Raw genomic sequence first — 16,366 nt, 5'->3', positions numbered from 1 at the left:
CAGAACACACAGTGAGAGAAAGAGAGAGTATCTGTGCACCTCTAGCACAGACACACAGCAAAACCCAGTACAAGCTGAAGCCTCCACATCTGGACACAGCCTCCATCCCAGCCTGTATCTTCTACCAGGCTGGTGAATCTACTCCTGAGGATCACTCTCCATGACCACTCCAGTAATCCAGAGTCTCTAACAATCCGGCATCTGTTCTGAGATCGTTCTGGCCCGTTGCCTGCAGTTGTTCCAATAAAGAACCGCAAGTTATTTTGCACAATGTTGCCTCCGTCTGATCCCTGGATACCACTGTCTCATCATCACGGGCTTCCTATCCATTACCAAAGGATATATCTTACAGACACTCAGCGATTGCCCCAGGGTGAACCAGTACATCAGCCTCTCCCTCCATATTTCTTGCACACACCACCTGCTGGAGACCTGCCATACTGTAGGACAGCCCTCCGGTCCCCATACCAAGCACCGTGACAATAGCGTGCCTAGGCCGCAATCGCCAGCCACTCCGGTATTCTGGGCCCCGGCTGCCTCCAGGCCCCAAGAAAAGGCTAGGCTAGGCCCTGGTGGGGGATGTTGTCTGCACCTATCCCCATTCAACAATTTTCTATGGCTTATTTAGGCTGGGTTGGCATTTAATTTTTAGCATTTTTAATGAATGGATATGCACTGCACAGGTTTGATCCTTTTGGTCTCAGTGAAAAATGTGTCAGCAGTGTGCAAAAAACGAGATGGATGCGAACCCAGCTTTATCGTCGCTTATGGTTAGTTGACTCCGCCTACTTGTAATGGTCACGCCTACAGAATATTGGTTTTGCATATATCATGGGGCCACTTTTAGATTTTATTCCAGGGTCACTTTAAATTCCCAGTCCGTCTCTGCTGGTGGTAGACTGTCCTAATTAGCTTGCTCGTTACCTGTAGGGGACTCGGGTGGACTTCTTTATTAATTATATGACTTCCGAATTACAGAGAAAATAACTTTGTAAGAATATGTAAATGAGCCTGCATAATTAGTTGTTGGCAGAGCCATGAGGCGATGTCAGCCTCAGCGCTTCAGGCTCATTTACATATAACTAATAAAGAACACTGCCCACATCCCCTACAGGTAACGAGGAAGCTAATTAGATGGTGGTAGATGTCCTTTAAGGAGGAGGGAGTATTGCAATGTCTCAGGGCCCTCCACCTTCTAATGGGCCCCTACCCAAGAGCCTTATATGGAGGCACATTGTATTGCTGCTGGAGTGTAGCAAGACTAACCCCTCCACACTCTGCAACCTTAATAACATGGAAGGTACATTAAAAACAACACAGCTTTCTAACACTCCCCTCCTCTCTCATGGAGCTGCTGTGCACAGGAGGACAGTGATAGCGCAGTCGGTACAGAAGGGTGGAGGAGGGGCCCTTCAGCCACTGTAGAAATGGCTGCTGCTTCTCCAGAGTAACCAAGACCTCCTTTATACAGAGTAAGGGTACATTCACACGCCGTGTGCTGGAGGTGAGGAGGAGGTGACCCCTCCTCCCTTCATAGAAAATAGCGGCACACGGCCGCACATCCGCCGAAAGATAGAGCTTGCTCTATCTTTTTGCGGTGTGCGGCCCGGATCCCTGCCGTGCCGCTATTGCTGTCTAAGGGGACGTACATGCGGCCGCATGTACGGCCCCGCAGACGGCAGTGTGAATGAGCCCTTAGTGGATCTGTGTAAAGATTTCCATGCTGGAGATTATGTTTTTTATGTGGATCTGTAGTTGTATGTTTCCGAGAATGGATCTTTATCCGTAAGTGTGTAGGTTTATAAAGATTATCTAACAGTAAGGAGGCAAAAAGTGGACTTGTCCTTTACCATTGTCCTTTACCTGATCTGCCTTTCCAGAATGTGCTCTTTTAATTGATTATGTCTCCCAGCAAACATATAAATGTACACAGCCCAATTTTTTATTTCTTTGGCTCCCATTAGCTGCTCCGATCACTCAGAAATAAATGTATATTTGACAAACCTTTTAAGCTGGATGCACATTAGTTTTGAGGCGCATTACAAATGAATCAGACAAAAATGCATCCGTCTGGTAAATAGAAAGAGGTTTTCATTTGCATTTTTGCTTGATGCATTTCAGGGCTTTTCATACTAATCCCTCTTGTGAATGAAGTCTGGATGCTAAGCGTTTCCTGTGCGGTATAATGTAAAATGTGCAGACACAGGCTCAAAGGACGCCCCCATCTGCCATTATATGTCCATGGACCCATTCATGCTTTGTTCACACCTCCAGTATTTTAGATGCAGTTTTAGATGTCGAAACCAGGAGTGGAGGGTGTGTTTTCAGTGAGGGGGAGGTTGGGTGTAGTCAGTGGGGGAGGGGCATGTCCTGTCAGTGAGAAGTGTGTGTTGTCAGTGAGGGGGAGTTTGTATGTGGTCATTGAGGGAGGGTCTGTGTTATCAGTGAGAGGGAGTTAGGATGTTGTCAGTGTGGGAGGGGTATGTGTTATCAGTGAAGAGTGATGTGTTGTCAGTGAGGGAGGGGTATGTGTTATCAGTGAAGAGTGGTGTGTTGTCAGTGAGGGAGGGGTATGTGTTATCAGTGAAGAGTGGTGTGTTGTCAGTGAGGGAGGGGTATGTGTTATCAGTGAAGAGTGGTGTGTTGTCAGTGAGGGAGGGGTATGTGTTATCAGTGAAGAGTGGTGTGTTGTCAGTGAGGGGGAGCTAGGATGTTGTCAGTGGGGGATGGGTATGTGTTCACAGTGAGAAGAGGTGTATGTTGTCAGTGGGGGAGGGTGAGTGTTTTCAGTGAGGGGGGGCATTGGTGTTATTTTATTCCTGACAACTCCTTTAAGACCATAACACCTTTGAGAAATGTTATGGTTGTTTCCTATTATATGTGTTATGCTTTTACATTTAGGCCTTCTACAGTCTGTGTGTGCATAGCCTTGTCCCAGCCCTGATGCTTGGTATACTCATACTACCCCCTCAACTTCCTGCAACCAAAATATGTATCCCATATTCCATTTCTGAAAGTGTAAGCCAGTAATGAAACCTGGTGACAGAGCCTCACCAGAGGTCACAGTGGGCAGAGAGGTCCGTCTGTAACTAGGGGTTGTCTGTAAGTTAGGTGTCCTTAAGTAGAGGACCGCCTGTATAGAATAGAATATCTGTAAGATTAAATCACAACACAGAGTTTGAGTGCAAAAAATAAATATAAAATTTATTGAAACACCCACAATATTTTAGTTATCAGGAATAATACATTTCACAAACAGGATGCTTGTGATAATTATAATAAAATACAAACAACAAAATTAAAATAACAAAAAAAAAAGAATGATTCATACTTGGATTTTTTTTTTTTTTATAGGCATCCTAAAATAAAAAAAAATTACAGAACACAATAATGGGAGAATAAGTCGGGAGAACAAAAAATACAAAACATGTGGAAAATGATACAAAATAAAATTATCAGCATCAATTTACTGTACTAGTCATATCTGCAGTTTAACACACATTAATCCTAACGCCTTCAGAAATAGCAAAAAGAAAACATTTTTACCATTCATCAGATCAAACCCCAAAATAAATTGAATTTTCAAGTAACCACAGTCACAAGCTGAGATATATTCAAGTGTGGCCTACAAGCCCGACTCCATCGGAGAACGTTGTGACCGGTGAATTGAAAGACATAAAATCAAATACATAAACATCTATTTTCTAACTAACTATACTGCATTCATTTATGCCACAAAACCAATTTTTTTAAAATATTTTTTTGGGGGGGGGGGGGGGGAGAGTAATTTGGTTTAACCCTTTCCACCGCTTGAACGGATCCAGCGCTGGAAAGAATTAAATCGGAAATGTAAAGATAAAAAGTTGACAAAGTCATTACCTAAAATGTACACATTTGCCATATGACATTATACATAATAATAGGACAAAGCGGAATTTCTGGATCTGTAATATGGAGTCTGGAGATGTGTCCCTGAACAAGTACATTGGTGGCAAACTCACTGTTCAGATTATCCCTGATAAAGGTCATTAAAAAAGAAAACAAATCCCCAAAAATATACTGTGCATGCTACAAGTAACTCCCCCCCCCCCCCCCAATTTAAGATTTTCCATCCCATGAACTTAAGACACGTACATTGAAAGCACCATAAACACACCAAAAATATTCTTTATAGGTTTAATCAACATTTTTTTTCCAGATTCTTAGAAACAGCACCTCTCTTTTCTACAGGCGACGACTGGGATTGCAGGTATGTCACATTCAATTAAATGGAGATAAAATACAATTCAAGGTGTGGCATTGTTTTTCGGAACGAAAACTAGACCAATTTAAGAAAAAAAAAAAATCACAAAAAAATCACAGTAGCAATGATTTTATTTTATTTTATTGAGCACCAATTATTTTTTATTGTAGGCTGATTTAGTAAGGCATGGACAACTAAACCTGGTCGCCTTCTCATATTTCCTACTACACATTAAGGATGGTTGGACACAAACAGATTAAAGGGGTTGTCTGGAGGTTAAAAAAAACACGTCTGCTTACTTCCAAAAACAGCGCCACACCTGACCATGGCTTTTGCCGGTATTGCAGCTTAGCTGCGTAGCGATGAATGGAGCTTAGTTGCAACACTATGCACCACCCATGGTCACGAGAGGAGATGTTTTCGGTAAAAACTAGGCATGTTTTCCAACCTCCAGACAACCCCTTTAGTTAGAAGTCCCATTCTATGTTAAAAGACTTCCACAAAAATTGGTATCCTTTTCCGAAAAATTATACGTAAACGTTTCTGTTGTAAGAAACTATGGAATAGAAATTGACCATTTTCCCTAGATCGCCCACTCATCATAGGACGAGTTGTGGTTTTTCAGGAACAGACTGCAGCGAGGTATTTTTGAGGTATATTTCAGAAAAGAAAGAGATATTTTTACAGTAATTTAAGGGAAAAAGATGGTCATTACAAATAAATTATGTGCACTTTTTACTGCCCAAAAAAAAAAAATTTTTAAATAGCACCATGTGTGAAAAAGAAAAAAAAAATGGATAAAACACAGGACGTATAAAAGCTTACATAGGACTTTAGCATTAAAACAAAGTAGAAAAACAAGACAGATAGGAGACCATTATATAGGAAAACCATACAATACTCAGATCTCATCTAAATAGTAACAAAAAGAAATATAAAAAATGCTGCAAAAGTATTGTACCTAACATTATGGATTTATCTTATTTACCAGTACTGTAGATTTATACATGCAACAGCCTAGGATATTCTATCATGAAATTATAAATTTGGAGATGTTATACTCAAAAATTGCAGAATCGGATTATACCTTGGTTCACAATTGGTCATCTACATGAGAAGTCATTTCAATCCATAGATTTGGTGGCATTAGTCAACCACTCTAATAAGTATGCTTGTCTCTTGACCGACCCTCGAGGACAGATGTCATCATGTCTTATTTCCTTTGTTCCAACGAGATGGAACAGAAATCTCCCCATCTAAGTTATAATCCACAAATCCAACAAATAGGTTGATAGCGGTGGCAGAAGATTCTAATCTCATGCGTAGTACCAGCTTTCATCTAACCACATACAACAATTAGCCCTAGATGAAACCCATTATTTATTCTTGGAATCGGGATGAAATGTAAACTTACCGCCTCGTTGGGTGATAAACAAATATAAAAGTTCTAAAGGAATCCAACTTCACCTGAAATCCCAATGGAATCTGAAGACCTAAAGATCACCATACACATTCAAAGCCATCCCCAACCATCTGACCATAAGCAAAAGAACTGACTTCCCTCATTTCGGGGGCAAAAATTGAAGGGGCATGTTAGATTTCAACTTAATCAGGAGATAAAAGTTATTGGCTGTCATCTATGTGTATGGACAACTTAAAGGGGTGTACTCATCTGGCCACTTACATTCAGTTTCATTAATCTGCCATATATAAACATTTCTTCAATTGGATGTTATTAAAAAAAATTTACCTGTGTGAAGATAATTTCTCATAAATGTAGCCATGTTGTCCCTCAGAAACGAGATAGTTTCCTCGGATACGGCCACCTCTGATATATTGAGTGCACAAAGAAACAAAAGGTTATTGTATATAAAATATCCGGGAGTTACTACATGTCGCACAGCCGCCCTGTGGTAATGACCGCTGAATCCTGGTGGTCCGGCAGGACTCTACAGCGCAAGTCTGGCCACCGCTGCCAGAGTATGACGTGGTCGTATCCGAGGAAGCTATCTCGTTTCTAAGGGACAACATGGCTACATTATCTTCACACAGGAACATTTTTTTTTAATAACATCCAATTGAAGAAATGTTTACATAAGGCAAATGAATTTAATTAAATGTAAATGCCCAGATGGGAATACCCCTTTAAGGCTTTGTTCATATAGTGTACAAATGAGTTCAACTGAATCCAGCTAAATTTTGGCTTACAAAAATGGTCAGGACAAGACCTAATGCAGTCAGTAGTTTTGGTTTAAGAGCAGAACTATTGGTGTGTATAATACTGTTGCACATCTTTAGATTTACCGTATAAAATATTTGAATGTTGACTAGTTCTCTCTAGTAGTTGGTTACATTAGGCCTTCTTAATTTCTTGATTGGTCTGGGTTTTTTTGTCTTAAGGTTCCAAGGTCAAGATGTGGATTCTACATCTATAAAATATGTGAATGTTGACAAGTTCCATCTAGTAGTTGGTTACATTAGGCCTTCTAAATTTCTAATTTGGTCTCGTTTTTTTTTATTGTCTTAAGGCTCCAAGGTCCAAATGTGTTTTCTACATCTCAACTCTTTGCACAAAAATGGGAATGTATTCTAGTGCAATGGGGAAAGGAGTAATTCACAAAGGAAATATTAGGAAAAGATTTATTTCCACTTTCTACAGAGACCTTTTCCAATTTTGTGGGTCTTCCAGACACATAGGGGGGGATTTACAAGACTTTTCCACAAGTTTTTTGGTGGACAAGGCTTGGAAAAGTTTAGAGTTTGTACCGATATTCCAGGTTTTCTGCCCTGCATGGCATTTTGGGCATAACATGGTTTGGAGTGGGGTGGAAGAGGCAGGCAGGATCATGAACGTCCTTACCCACCGTATCTACAATAGCCTCTGCTAGAAAACTTCACCTGAACTCTCAACCAACTTTGACTTGGTCTAAACTGGCAAAACCTGGTTCAAAACCAGTTGCGGAGCGGGATTACTAATTTATTAAGTGGCCAGAGCTATGCCATAATATGAGATTACCATACAGCTGATATGTACAGGAGCCAACTGACTCTCCACAATGGCAGATGATGGGGAAACGCAAATCAGTTGGAGTTGGATTTCTCTATGCCTCATCCTTTTGTTTCTTCTTATGGGTCGGAAAGATAGGTGTTGCATAAATATTTTGTTATGTATATGGCCAGCTCTAAACTAATGGGAACAGAAACCAATACCAATTACTATCCAGGTGATGAGTAAAGAGATATATCTGGTCACCGACTATTTATACTTTTTGTAACTTTTTTGTAAATTTTTGACTCAAGTGACTTAATAGAACTCAAAAAAGACTTAAATTCAACATATAATTTACATTAATAGATATATATTTACTGTGTTGTTGAAATTTATTTCACTTGAATGCAGAAGACAACACACAACGAGAGGCTTGACCAACGAATCAGAGAAACCAAATTAGTGCAACGACCACCACCAAAGAAATGCACAGCGTCAGACAAAAAATAAAGACGGAAAACAAGTCTAAATAGGATAGATTTAATACCATGACACCAGTGAAAGCAAAACTTCCAACAGTTTCTCTCCAGACATATTGTTACAGTTACAGAATCCAACCTTAAATCATTACACTCATAGAAAATGGATATCTATATTCAACACAATATGGGTTCATTCATGTATATATCATATACATCATTGCATGCAAACAATTGTTTGCCAGTGCTTTGAATTGGGGGGGGGGTCACAAACATTATACGTAGAAATGATAACACTATAGAGGTCCATCAAAAAGTTTTTTTTTTTTTTTTTTTTGAAGAATTGGGGGAAAATGCTGATTTCTTAAAGAATTTTCAAAAAATTGAGCTGCCAAGTTATGCATAGCACAGAGTATTATGTAGGCAGAATTAACCCTCGACCACATCCAGAACTATGGTCCTTCTCTGGAAGGAGAGAGTCAAAGCAAGGAGTCTGAGGTAGGACAGATGTAGTGTAAAACACAGCCACAATATCTTTATATTTTTGATCCAAAAATACGTACAATCTCAGTTTGTTCAAGTTTTTCTTGTCACCATGCGTTAAATTATTATTTTTTTTTAACGTTTGTTTTCTAGTAAGTATTTAATTTGAAGTCCTATGATATTTATCAGGATTGACTGAAGCACCACTTGAAATTGGGGGAAAAAAAATACAAAGCTATATTTAGTAAAATAGGGCAAATACATCATAATAGACATATACAATCCAACAATATTAAACCACGGAAAGCGACCGCCCTTCCGTATTTTTAGAAGTCTACATCTGCCAAGACCCATAGCTAGCCACTTCACCAAACCCGTTATGATCAAGTCACATACGTAGGATTAAGGCGGATCACATCAATGAAGTATATAGTAGTACACTTGTGCATGTATATAGGGCTCATAAACAAAAAAAATCTTCTATAAAGTAGCGTTAGAAGTACATAGGGACTCAAGATTCTGAGGTAAAACTTTTCTAGTTGCCTATGGAAGCCAATCAGAGCTCAGCTTTAAAACATAGGGACACTAGCTCAAGGAAAAGTCAACTTTGTCTATTTGATTATTTCAACATGGGGCTTGAAAAATAATTACTTTGGTCTTTTTTGTATTTTTTTTTAGCTATTATACATTTGTTACAATTAGCCTATATACAGTTTATCGTCTCTTCTAAGATAGACTGCATACAAAAACAAATTGGTCATTGCACGGCCGTACCGAGTAATAAATCTGAGGGGTTTTAAATACATTGCTTTATTTTTTTTTTTTCCATTTTATATAAATGTCCATTTTATGGATAAAATGTTTACAATCCAGGCATAAATCCCAGTAGATAAAACAGCACTTAAACGGTTTTGAGCAAAGTTTTTATGTCCCTATGTGGAGACTGACACAAGATGGAGGAGGAGACTGCGCTCGGAAATTTAAAGGTTTTCATGATCTGACTCTGTATTTTCAGGTGAGATAATAATCTTTATTTATATGGCGCCATCAAATTCCGTAGCGCTTTACAAATCATAGAGATATAATATTACATTACACAGAACAGTCATATGGAACAATAGGAGTGAAATGTTAAGATGCATCTACAGAAAGCCAGTGAGTCCAGCTTGTCGCTGTGGAAAAGCTTATGAGTCTTGCTATGCCGTTCAGCAAATGTCTGATTGTTTTCCTTCCTACGCCTGAGGATTGTGTTCTGTCTGAAACAAATCAACTAGAAATGAGTGGACCCGAACATTAAGTTTGGGTGCGTTCCGGATGCCCCAGACTTAATGTCGGATTGGCTGCATGATTGCCAAATTCATGCTACTAGCCATAGCTGTGATTGGTCAGCGGTGTCCATTGTCACATTGGCTGCACAACCAATGAACTGATAATATGTCTGGGTTGTACAGGACGCTCTCAAACCCCAGGCCCGAGTTTAAAGTTCAGGTCCGCTCATTTCTAGTGTCGGCGCTTCTATCTCTGTGTATACAAAATGGAGACTTATCACCAAGTTTCTGAGGTAAAACTTTTCTAGTTGCCCTTGGAAACCAATCAGAGATCAGCTGTAATTTTATAAACAGCTGTGGGAAAATGAAAGCGGAGCTCTGATTGGTTGCAACTAGAACAGTTCTGCTCTAAGAAACTTATGATAAATGTCTTTTTAACTGACGGAATAAAGTCTCAGTTTTTAAATGGTCATCCTGGAGGACCCATTGTTTCTTCACATATTTCTGAAAAGTTTTTGACCACTTATTGGGACAAGAAAACAGTACTTACAGATTGTTAACAGGACCTGCCGGATGTCCTGACCCAATTGAATACCAATTCCTAGTTATGTTATCTTGGTTCTGTAATGTTCTGTAATGTTCTGTAATGTTCCTTTGTAAATTCCTCTAGAAATATATGAGTAATTAACCAAATTGGTGTTATTATATAGTGGTGTGTCCTAGCACAATCTAACAAGGTCAACAGTGAGTGGAGGATTTTAGACTGTGCAGAGACACACCCCTAACTGGTAACACCCACTTGTCTAATTAATAAAGAAATGGATGAACACATAGCACAATATAGAGTTAAAGGGGTTTTCCCACAAACAAAAGTTAGGCCCTATCCACGGGATAGGGTCTAACTTGCTGATCAGTGGGGGTCTCAGTGCTAAGACCCCCACAGATCACGAAAACGAGGGTACGATGGTACGTCAGAGTAATGGAGCAGACGGACGCACATGACCGCTCTGCTCTATTAATCTCTATGGACAGAGATCATGAGCACGGCGCTTGGCAATTTCCGCCAGCTCCATAGAGATTAATGAAGCGGAACGGTCATGTGCGTCCGTCTGCTCCATCACTCTGACGGAGCAAAGAGGGGTCTGATGGAGGTACGTGGTACCCCTATCGGACCTTTTGTTTTCATGATCTATGGGGGCCTCAGCAGTTAAGACTCCCACTGATCAGCAAGTTAACTTTTGTTCGTGGGAAAAACCCTTTAAGAATGGAGAATTAAAAAGATTTGTTAACTTATATAGAATTGTTATTTAGTGGGAAATACACTTTTTTTTACCTAAAAATACAGAACTAAATCATAAAAAAAAAAACTAATTTCCAAGCTCAGTGTCTCTCCTTCTATCCTGTTATGTTCAGATACTCTTCAAGCTTTATGCCGTATATAAGTAATAGTAACCCTTTCATAACGGCTGGTAAAATTAGTGCACAGGTAGATGCTATATATCATATAGGTGTTTCTACAATCGCATTTGATGCGGACAAATTTATTTTTATAAAATTTCTACACTGCGGATTTGTTTTTGAAACTTTTAGAACTCTTGGTAAAATTGTAACCTATATTACTTTTTTTTTTATATTTCAAGGATCGTTGCCTCTTTCTCTTTAAGCACATTAATCCATAAATTTCATATACAAAAAAGAAAAAGAAAGTGACTGCTAAAGAGATGGATAATCTTAAGTGATGGTTGCTTATTTGTGGCTAAAGATTTTTTATAAAATGTTAAAAAAAAGGGGGTCTTCTTTTTGTCAACATGTCTAGTGGGCTGTTTCTGGTATTGCAACTTTGCTCCTTTCAAATAAATAGGACTTGAAGGGGTTGGCCACTACCACAAAACTTTAGCAGGGAAAGTATAATCTCCTAATAGGATTTCCCATATACTTTTTTTTTACCCTGGTACAGTGTCTGTAACACCATAGCATAACCACCCCCATAGTAGATGTCCTTGGCATGGCCCTCCAACCACTGCACAACGTTTCTGTCTGCACGTGCCCTCCATCAAAACCACTACCATAGCAGTAGTTGGAGGGGTAAGCGACGGACATCTACTATGGGAGTGGTTAAGATATGATTTTACAAATACTGTAAGAGGGTAAGTACTATGTGGGTGATCCTGTTAGGGTCTTATACTTATCTTGGTAAAGTTTTCATTTGGATTACCTCCAACTGGATTCCTTCCAGGGCAGCAGGACACAGGAAGTCACAGGACGTTCCGAGTCCCGATGTCGGAGGTCATGTGACATGCTGTCCTTGCAGCTTTACAGATACTTTAACAGGGTAAGTACTACATGGCCATCTTATACTTATACTGGTAAAGTTTTTATTTGGATAGCCAACAAGGCAACAGGAAGTCACAGGAAGTCCTGCTGCAGGAGGACCTACTGCAGCCTTGCAGATACTTTACCAAGGTAAGTGCTATATGAGTGGCCCTACAAGGGTCTTGTACGTGCCCTGGTAACATTTTTGGATAGTGGCCAACCCCCTTTAACGGCAATACAAGACACAAAAAGAGGTGCGATTTCTACAGACGAAAAACAGAACTCCCTTACGCCAATCACAAATCTCAGATGTTATTTTTGCCTATATCTAATAACTGGAATGAATATTTAGCTACAAAAAAACAAAAAACAAAAAAGAGGGACTTTTCTTTTAGGATGAAAAAAATTACAGTTTATTACATACTGTGGTTGTCAAAATTAAATTTATACAAGTTAAAAATGCATTTTTTTAAGGAGCTGATAGCTGCTTTTTGGTCTTTGTCAACAAATACAATAGTCCTGTGATGTCAGCTAGTGTTGAAAGGCTTGACCTTGTTACGTCTGTGGCCTGTGAGAAATGTACAATTACTCAATAACATCTATACAGAGTGATACGGGTGATATTGTGGGGTGGGTGGAGTGGCATTATCTTATTTTCCTAATGGCTGCTCTAGACTGTACAATAGCAACAATTCTGTAGCTTACAAATTACAACTAAAAAAATTATATATATATTTTTATATATATATATAAAAGCAGATATAGTAATTGGTAGGACGGCCACATTGCGTTAAATATTCTACCTCTATATACAATTCTCCCATTATCTATGTATTTGCAGCAGGATAAAAAAGTGCTTTAAAATCAAATGATAAAAAAAACTGGCAAAAAGAAAAAAAAAAGCTATTTACAGACCGATGGTTCCAAAAATTTGTGACATGGAGTAACCCCCCCTCCCCACGTGCATTAAAAACCTAATGCAACACATAAAAAAAATTAAAATAATAATATTAAAAATTGAATTAAAACTGGATTTACATTCGGTATGGAATTAACCGCCCGATATTTGGGGCAGTCAATAACATAGGTGCAATGATTTAGGGTTTTTTTTTTGTTTTTTTGTTGTTTTTTAATTCTCTCTGACACAACCTTGCAATCTTCATCCAATCTAGAGACTAATACATTTACCCTCTAAAAATCTAAATAGTCTTAATTCCGCTACCTTCATAAAAATACTTTTTATTTAATTATTTCTTCTTTGTAGCACCTGCATTCTTTTAGCCCCCAAAAAATAGGTGTTGCTGTCATAGATATTCTATGTTTTTTAATAATTGTCTGGTTCGTAAGGAGAGAAAGCACCAAACTCCTTTTTACCCGCCCCTTTCCCCACCAGAAAAAAAATTATAATAAAACAAAAAAAGTACAAAAGTTAAATTATATAAAAACTGATTCAAGACATTTACATTAAAAAAAAATGAAATTTTTTCCAAAACAATCTGAAGTAATTCCAGGATATTGTGGTCTGCATGGCAGTGTTAATGATACAAATGAAACAGAATGCCCCAGAGCCTACCAGCACCATGTATGCTATCAAGCAAATACAAACAACGGTAGAATATTCACAGTTTTCATTGGATGCAAGATACAGCAGCCCTTTTGTCTATAATTTCATAATTTTTTTTAATACATTACTGCAATGGTAGGATTTTTTTTGTATTTAAATAGGAAGCTCTTAAAATAATTTTTTTTTTTTTAAAAAAACAGATGTGTATTAAAAAATGACCCAAAAATTCCAATCATTATTCATTTCACTTCAGGTGCAAAACATAGCAGCAAAAAATGGCGTATTGATTAAAACGATATCTTAAAAACAGGCTTCTTCTCCCACATGGTAAAAAAAAAAAAATCATTTTATTAAAGTTATTACTTTGAATATTGAATTAAATATGAGTTTAGGGAGGGGTGGAGCCTGTATTTGAATAAACGGAAGAATAGTCTTAAAACGATATTTTTTTAATAAATATATTTAAAATGTTACAAAAGGCTGCTTTGAATAATAAAGTGATTTCATAAATAGATTTAACGCAGTCATATTCTCACACACATCTGTATTTGGCTCTGTTCACACTAACTTTATGCATTCGGTTCTGCAGGGAGGCGTGTCAATGTGCTGAATCAGTGATTCGCTGACAGAAACCAAGACCAACCCCATTAACGTTGGTGTCAATGTGCTGAATCGGTGATTCGTTGACAGAAACCAAGACAAACCCCGTTAACGTTAGTGTGAACAGAGCCATACTGTTGGATCAGCAGAAGATATGGTACTTCTAGATGCCAATATTTGTAAAAGCCAATTATAATAAGGTTAAAATCTCTAATTTTTGATTATAAAAGGGTTACTGTATCTGTGGTATAGCCCACTGTCAATCCTTTGCGAGCATACTTTGTTTGGTGACAAGTCAGCTATGATTTTTTAGTAGCTTAGAAAACCTTTGCAGATGTGATTCGGCTACAAATTTTGCACCATTATTGTTCTATAAAATCCAATAAATATATGTTTCAATGCAATTAAAAAGCTATTTTTTTTCTTATTTTTGTGTGTGTGTCGTAAAAGGATGCCAAGATATTCCTGTCATTAGTTGTACAACAGTAGGTTTAAAAAAATGCAGATATAAATCTTCTTTTTTTTTTTTAGATTAATTGGAAAAAAAAAATATACAGTAATAGTTCTCTTGCGGATCAAGTCCTGGGAGATGTGTACAGATACAGGATCCCCCCCCCCTGTGTTGCACAGGAGAGAAAAAAAAGCACCAAAATAGCACCACATATTACAGTGCCGTCAAATAGCTGAGGTACAATGGCCACCATGGTAGCTGTTTTAATCTCATATCCAGCGACTGTATGGTCCCGTAACCTTGGTATAGGCATAGGAAGATGAAGTGGTAAAAGAGTTTGTCACCATAGGAGCTGCTTGTCGAGTTGGTATACTGTCCTTCTTTTCGACAGGTGGGGTCTCTGTAGTAGTAGCAGCACCACCCCACTTTCTCTTTTTGCCCAAACTTTTGACTTCCTCTTTGATCCCCAATCTAGCAGCTTCCTCTTGCCTCAATCGTGCTCTTTCGGCCAGTTGCTTCATTTTGGCTTCCCAAAGTGCCAATCCATGGTTAGGTTGATTTAAGTTCTTGTGTTGATAGAAGACCAAGGAAATACGGGTTGGATGACAACGATTCGGCTTCTTGAGAGGTGTAGTGGCATGAAGCTCTCTCCGTGCACACTCTATGAGGATAGAGCCGTGGGCCGGTGCTACAGCAACTCCTCCAATGTTTTCATCAAGGAAATTGTGCTCACTGTCGGACCAGACTTCTTCATCATCCTCCTCTTTTTTGACCGGGGTTTCCTCTATATTATCATCGAGACTATATGGGTCCCAGGTATCCGATTTCATGGGCGTTGATGGAGCAGCCGGAGAAGCAAACATATTCCATGACTTTTCCTGCATACCGGAACTAGGTGTGACACTGCACCGATCATTACCAGCGACTGAATTCCAGAGCTTTTCTTGAAACATTTGGGTTTCCTTCATAGAACGCCCACCCATCCAGTTCTTCTCCTGAGTGTTTGCAGGACTTTCGTTAAGCTTGCATGAGCTCCAAACCTTTCCTGGAGTGTTAGCATCACGATGACCAATTTGAGAATCCATCCCGTACACACCCCATTGCTTATTTGATCCATGCATGTTCTTCAAACCCATGCCGTTTAACGGGACACCATAATAATCAACTTTATCCAGGCCATTTGTAAGGCCTTGCTTCTCACTATTCATAAAAAGATTTTGAGGACCTTCTGAATTTGTCCTTTCAGAAGGAGTCAATGCACCATTTGCTTTATAGGCCTGATCATTTTTCGGCATTGAAAGATTCAAAGCTGGACTTTGAGAATGAGAATGGACACTAGGGGATCTCTGGAATGCATCATGCATAAAGTCATTAGGTTCCTTCTTAATTACTTTATTAAAGCAGGAAGGGTAAGGAGTGTTATCCATTGGAGCAGGTGTAGTCCGGTGCGGGGTGTTTGCTGATCTTTGACTGTTTGCATCATGGTGGTTATACTGCTGTCCCATATCTCCAGACCGCCCATAACTTTGTTCAGATGTTTCATTTCCATAAGCATGGGTCACACCATCTGCAGAAGGTTGCATTTCAGACTTTTTCTCAAACCCATTGCTCACCCACCCACCAGTCCTTGAGTCGCTAGAACCATAATTCATAAACTGAGAAGGGACCACAGGATTGTTGGGTAAGCCATAATATCCGAAAGGAGGAAGAGCAAATTTTGAGTGATAGCCATTTAGAGAAGGCAGGTTAGGTGCTTGTGCATAGAAAGAATGGTAAGAGTAAACACTATTCATGCTGTAGGGATCAGAAGGTCTGCAGCTGCCCAACACAGAGTAACTCTCAACAACTCCGTTTGCATTATACTTGAAGGTATTGTAGTGATTTGTAGGCTCCACTTTTATACAAGGCTTTACCTGTTGTTGTGGTGTACCTGTAGAGGAAGAAAGTACATTGGAGTTAGTATGTTTACAGAAAAT

The 16,366-nt window shown here is 38.9% G+C and overlaps 1 protein-coding gene across 5 annotated transcripts in view; it reads right to left on the bottom strand.

Moving 5' to 3' along the window:
* Positions 1–3,771: 3,771 nt before the first annotated feature.
* TET3 (tet methylcytosine dioxygenase 3) overlaps positions 3,772–16,366 on the bottom strand; it is a 68,693-nt gene continuing 56,098 nt past the window's right edge. For all 5 annotated transcript variants that reach the window (XM_072148820.1, XM_072148822.1, XM_072148821.1 and 2 more), the window contains one exon: positions 3,772–16,320. In XM_072148820.1, the coding sequence (XP_072004921.1) occupies positions 14,660–16,320 (1,661 nt within the window). In that variant the 3' untranslated portion in view covers positions 3,772–14,659. The remainder of the gene's footprint in view (positions 16,321–16,366) is intronic.

The sequence above is a fragment of the Engystomops pustulosus genome, chromosome 4, assembly GCF_040894005.1.
Source record: "Engystomops pustulosus chromosome 4, aEngPut4.maternal, whole genome shotgun sequence".
Classification (NCBI taxonomy): Eukaryota; Metazoa; Chordata; class Amphibia; order Anura; family Leptodactylidae; genus Engystomops; species Engystomops pustulosus.
This window is presented reverse-complemented; position numbering and strand designations above follow the sequence as displayed.